Source organism: Rhinopithecus bieti, unplaced genomic scaffold (assembly GCF_001698545.2).
Source record: "Rhinopithecus bieti isolate Rb0 unplaced genomic scaffold, ASM169854v2 scaffold_13742, whole genome shotgun sequence".
Lineage (NCBI taxonomy): Eukaryota > Metazoa > Chordata > Mammalia > Primates > Cercopithecidae > Rhinopithecus > Rhinopithecus bieti.
The window spans coordinates 179,065-183,847 of record NW_016807807.1 but is presented as its reverse complement, the minus strand read 5'-3'; the positions used below and the strand labels follow the sequence as shown (position 1 = coordinate 183,847).

General features: G+C 39.5%; 1 protein-coding gene across 1 annotated transcript in view; it reads right to left on the bottom strand.

Annotated features, from left to right (window-relative positions):
- Positions 1 to 829: 829 nt before the first annotated feature.
- SULT1C3 (sulfotransferase family 1C member 3) overlaps positions 830 to 4,783 on the bottom strand; it is a 16,910-nt gene continuing 12,956 nt past the window's right edge. Inside the window, 3 exon segments of the mRNA XM_017883792.1 lie at positions 830 to 942; positions 2,357 to 2,537; positions 2,675 to 2,769. Of these exon segments, the coding sequence (XP_017739281.1) occupies positions 830 to 942; positions 2,357 to 2,537; positions 2,675 to 2,769 (389 nt within the window).

The following is a 4,783-nucleotide window of genomic DNA, read 5'->3' as shown; positions in this document are numbered from 1 at the left end:
GGTCATATAAAGAGTCAGGTCTTCACTGGCACATGGTTGAAGCCCTAAATTTATATTAAATCTGAGGTCATACCTATTGTTAGAGTGATGCCACAGAGACTCTTTATTAAGAGAATGGCAATGCATAGTCATGGTGCATTTGTCCCAGATCTCATTTTATAGATGAGATACATTATGCATTTTATTTATTTCATGGGAAGATTTTTTTCAGGGATAGTCACTGCCTGATTTCTCCAACTCAGACTCTTTTGATTAAGAAAATTAGTTACAAGACAAATTTAGAGGACTAATCATTTTCCAATTGATTGATATTTTGCAGTAGTAAATTTATTTTTATATCATTCTGTTACATAAACGGTGACTCTAAAACCTACTTATGAGTTCTTTAATCTTGGCAGTTATTATTTATACATAAAAGTATAGAATGTTCACTCCAAGGTGTTGTATTTTCTCTTAATAATGTGGCTTCTAATACCTATGCATGATTTTGTTGTGACGTCTACTTGGGATCACACATGGGAATGCATGATGCAATTGTTTGTTTTTGCTTTATCTGTCATGCACAATAAAATATACCTGTACTCAAGAAAATAAAAAGCTCATGTAGGCAGACTCTGCTCTCTAATTTTCTATTTTTTTTTTTTTTTTTACTGGAATAGCTGGTTTGTTGATATTTTAAATCATGTTTTAATAGTATAGCAGACTAGCCACCCTATAGGAGATGGACCGAGGCTCATATGTTCCATATTCAATCACAGTTCCTTGCCCAACAGAATAAAAGACAAAATAGTTGGCATAGTCTCTGTCTCTTATTTTGTTGTTGTTCCTCTCAGATATCTGGGCAGAAGTTCAGTGTGGATCTTGCCATCTTCTTCTCATAATGCTTATCAAAGTTCTCATTCATAGCCACAGTAAAATGATTCTTCCAGTCTCCAGGCATCCCTGTAGGACATCAAAGAAGTTTGTGACAGACTCTGCACCCACTCAACCTGATCTTTCTATAGCAAATGGTTCCTAAGCCTAACCATATGATTCTCCCATGAGTGAGGGTCCCTCAGTCCCACTCCACCTGGTCTTTCCACTATGAATGGTCCCTCATATCCACTCCACTTGGCTTTCTTACCACAAGGCACACAGTATCCTTATATTCCTTCCTCATATGCTGCAGGCCCCACGGAGGTGCCACACTGTGCTGAATCTTCTGCTCCAGGGTACACTCCTGGCTCTAGTGTACCCAACCCAAAGTCTACAGCTCGTTACTGTCATGAGCTTCCTTGGGGACATCCTATCTTGTTTTCCCAGGGACAGTGAAAGACCTTATAAGATGTCAGTAACCTCACTGGAGAAGATATTTCTTGTTGAGTAAAATTAAAGAGTAAATGCACCAGAAGTGGCATTTAGATACCAGTGATCTTCTGCAAATTGTTGTACCTTGTCAGGCCAACAAAAGATGTAGTAATGAATTGTTTCTCTAAATTATTCTAGTACTTTATTTCTACTGGTTTACTACCCTTTGAAAAGGTTAATCTGAAATGCTTGACCATAATATCAAATTCTAGATTCCAACTTGCAACAAGTTAACTGGAATCTTCAGGAATGGGGTCACTGTTTTTAAAGGTACTTTTGATACAGTCAGGAGAACTGGTTTGGGGATTTCCTAGTATAGACTCCACTTTACTTTCTTGTTTGTAATTTTTTGCAGCTATTTCTACATGTATCTAGAATGTTAGCTTGTTGAGGACAGAAAGTGTTCATTCATCAATACACTCACACAACAGACCTTTATTGAGTTGTTTTGAGGTGTGAGTCTCTGTACTAGGTTGTAGTGGAAAAAACTGAACACAGCACTCTCTTCGGGGCAGCTTATCATCTTATTTTGGAGAGAGACATGAATACCAATAGTTACAAATCTGAGTACTAAGTGCTTAGCTGTTGTTTTGAACAACAGGGAGAGACAAAAGATGAGAGTTCAAAGCTGCTCAGAGGATGCACGAGCCTTCAAGGGGGAGTTCATGGTTGAGCTGGGTAATCTAATCAAAGTGAACAGCACCATCAGCATCACCTGGGTACTTGAGAGAAAAGCAAATTTGAGGGCTACTCCTGCACCCACAGAATAAGTATCTCAGAGTGGGGGTCAGCAATGAGAGCTTTAACAAGGCTTTCAGAGGTTCTAATGTGACTAAAGTTTCAGAACCACTGACATTGGCTTTCAGTAAACAGGCAGTGTGAAGGGAGCAGAGATTCAACATTTAACTGAAATGAGTCACTTCTTCCTGAAAATGAGGTTTAAAATTATCTTATCTTACAGAGCAGAACATTTTTTAGAATTGAGCTAAGGAAAAGAAATGCCACCAACCTTTCCTCATGAATTTTGAGATGGAGTGATTGAATACGTGAGATGGTACCGCAGTGTGGTTGGCCATGGGATTATCCTTCATTACATCAAATGAGGTATGGTGGACAATCTTGTTTACAACATCCTCTGACAAAGTTTTCTCCAAGAATTCCAACACCTTGTGGATCTCATGTTTTGGATTCTGACCATGAAGAAAAAGACATTGTGAAGAGAGGGGAAAGAAGAAGAGCTTGGCCAATTAAAGCAACAGCTCATTTAACAGAATAATGTTGTCAGGAGGGTTTCTGGGCCTGACCTATAAGTCTCAGTGCCACTTACTTTTTTTATATCCTCATAGAAGAGGTAGAGGATCCGGTGTGTGTCTTTTGCAGCCCACCATCCTTTCACATGGTCAAACCAGGACCCGTATAAAACTGGAAGAAGACAAAGCATTGTTAGTTCCAATTACCAGGAGAAAACCCAAGGCTGTACAATAAATTAGCGCTGCTTTGAAATAATCTTTTGTAACTTTCATTCTGGTTAGTTAATGAAGTGGAAGTAATTGTCTGCTATACAATTTGTCTATATGGTGTAAAGCAGAGATTTATAGTACACATTTATTATACGTGACTTTGCACACACAAGACTATGTCTTGTGACATGCCTTAAAACATTAGGCAATAAAATACTTCCCCTGTTTCTGGTAAAGAGTGTTTAGTTTCAGACTCAACTAATTCAGACCATCAGATATAGGGGTAGGGTCCTCCTGCTGCTTTTCCTGTATCGCTGTGCTATGAAGTTTGTAAGTTCCTGTTCTGAAAGAGACACAGCAGTAGCAGAAAGCGAGGTGCCCTCGAGGAGAACATCTATTTCTAGCTGAGGCTGCATCTACGTGGTAAACACGGGATGCATTTTCTTTCCACCAGTTGGTAAGAGAATGCATGCACACCTGAGTTAGCCAGCAGCATATTTTATCCCACGATATTTTAGTTCCCCGATAGGTTGTAACTTTTGGCAGCTTCCTGGTTTGGTTCTGGGCAGTCATTATAAACACAGGAATTATCTTTATTCAGTGTGAGCTATGTTGCAAGCATTGTGCTAAGTGGACGTGAAGGTTTCTCTGAAGTATGATGGAAAACATTCTCCAGAGGAAAATGACCACAGACCAAGTGAGCAAGTATGTGAGATGCTCTCTTTTGAATCAGGACGAACAGCGATGTACATTTTCAGTGACTCGAACCTTGGCATGTCTCATGGTGATTGGTATCTGTGTCAACCAGGTTCTCCAGAGAAACAGAGCAATAGGCAAATCGAGAGGAGAATACATTATTCCCCCTGTATGCACAGGGGATATATCACATAATCCCCAGCGCATGCCTGAAACCACAGGTACCACCAAGTTATAATAGTGTATGTGCTTTTTCCTATACACACATTTGTATGTTACTTTAATTTATATATTAGGCACTGTGAGTGAATTACAACAAAACTAATAATAAAACAGAGCTATTATAACAATATTCTGAAATATATTCACATCTATGTGAATGTACTCTCCCTCTCTCTATCCTTCTTTCTCTTGAAATTCTGTAATATTTTTGGATTGGGGTTGACTGTGGGTGACTGAAACTGTAGAAAGAGAAACTAAGTATAAAGGGGACTCATCCATGTATACGTATGTGTGTGCGTGTTTTATCTATGTGCATTATATATATGTGTACCAATATAATTTATTTTAAGCAATGGTTTTATCCTATGTATATATAGTTAAATGTACATATATAATGTTAATTATGTATATGTGGTTTATTTAAAGGAATTGGCTCCTGCAATTGTGGGGCTTAGTGTGTTTGAAATCTGTAGGGGATGCTGGAAAATCAGGCAAGATTTGATATAACAACCTTGAGGCAGAATCCTTTCTTTTGGAAACCTGAGTTTTTTTTCTCTTAAGACCTTCAACTGATTTCATAAGGAACAGCCATATTATTAATATTTAACATTATCTCCTTTTGTTAAAGTCAACTGATTATAGATGTAAATCACAATTACAAAGTCGATACTTTTACAGAAACACCAGGATTGGTGTCTGTTGAAATAAGTAGGTGCCACAGTCCAGCCAAATTGACACAAAGAACAGTAAGACAACCCAGGCCTTGGGAAAAATCATATAAGAAAAGAAGCTTGGGCCGGGCGCGGTGGCTCAAGCCTGTAATCCCAGCACTTTGGGAGGCCGAGGAGGGCGGATCACGAGGTCAGGAGATCGAGACCATCCTGGCTAACACGGTGAAACCCCGTCTCTACTAAAAAAAATACAAAAAACTAGCCGGGCGAGGTGGCGGGCGCCTGTAGTCCCAGCTACTCGGGAGGCTGAGGCAGGAGAATGGCGTAAACCCGGGAGGCGGAGTTTGCAGTGAGCTGAGATCTGGCCACTGCACTCCAGCCTGGGNG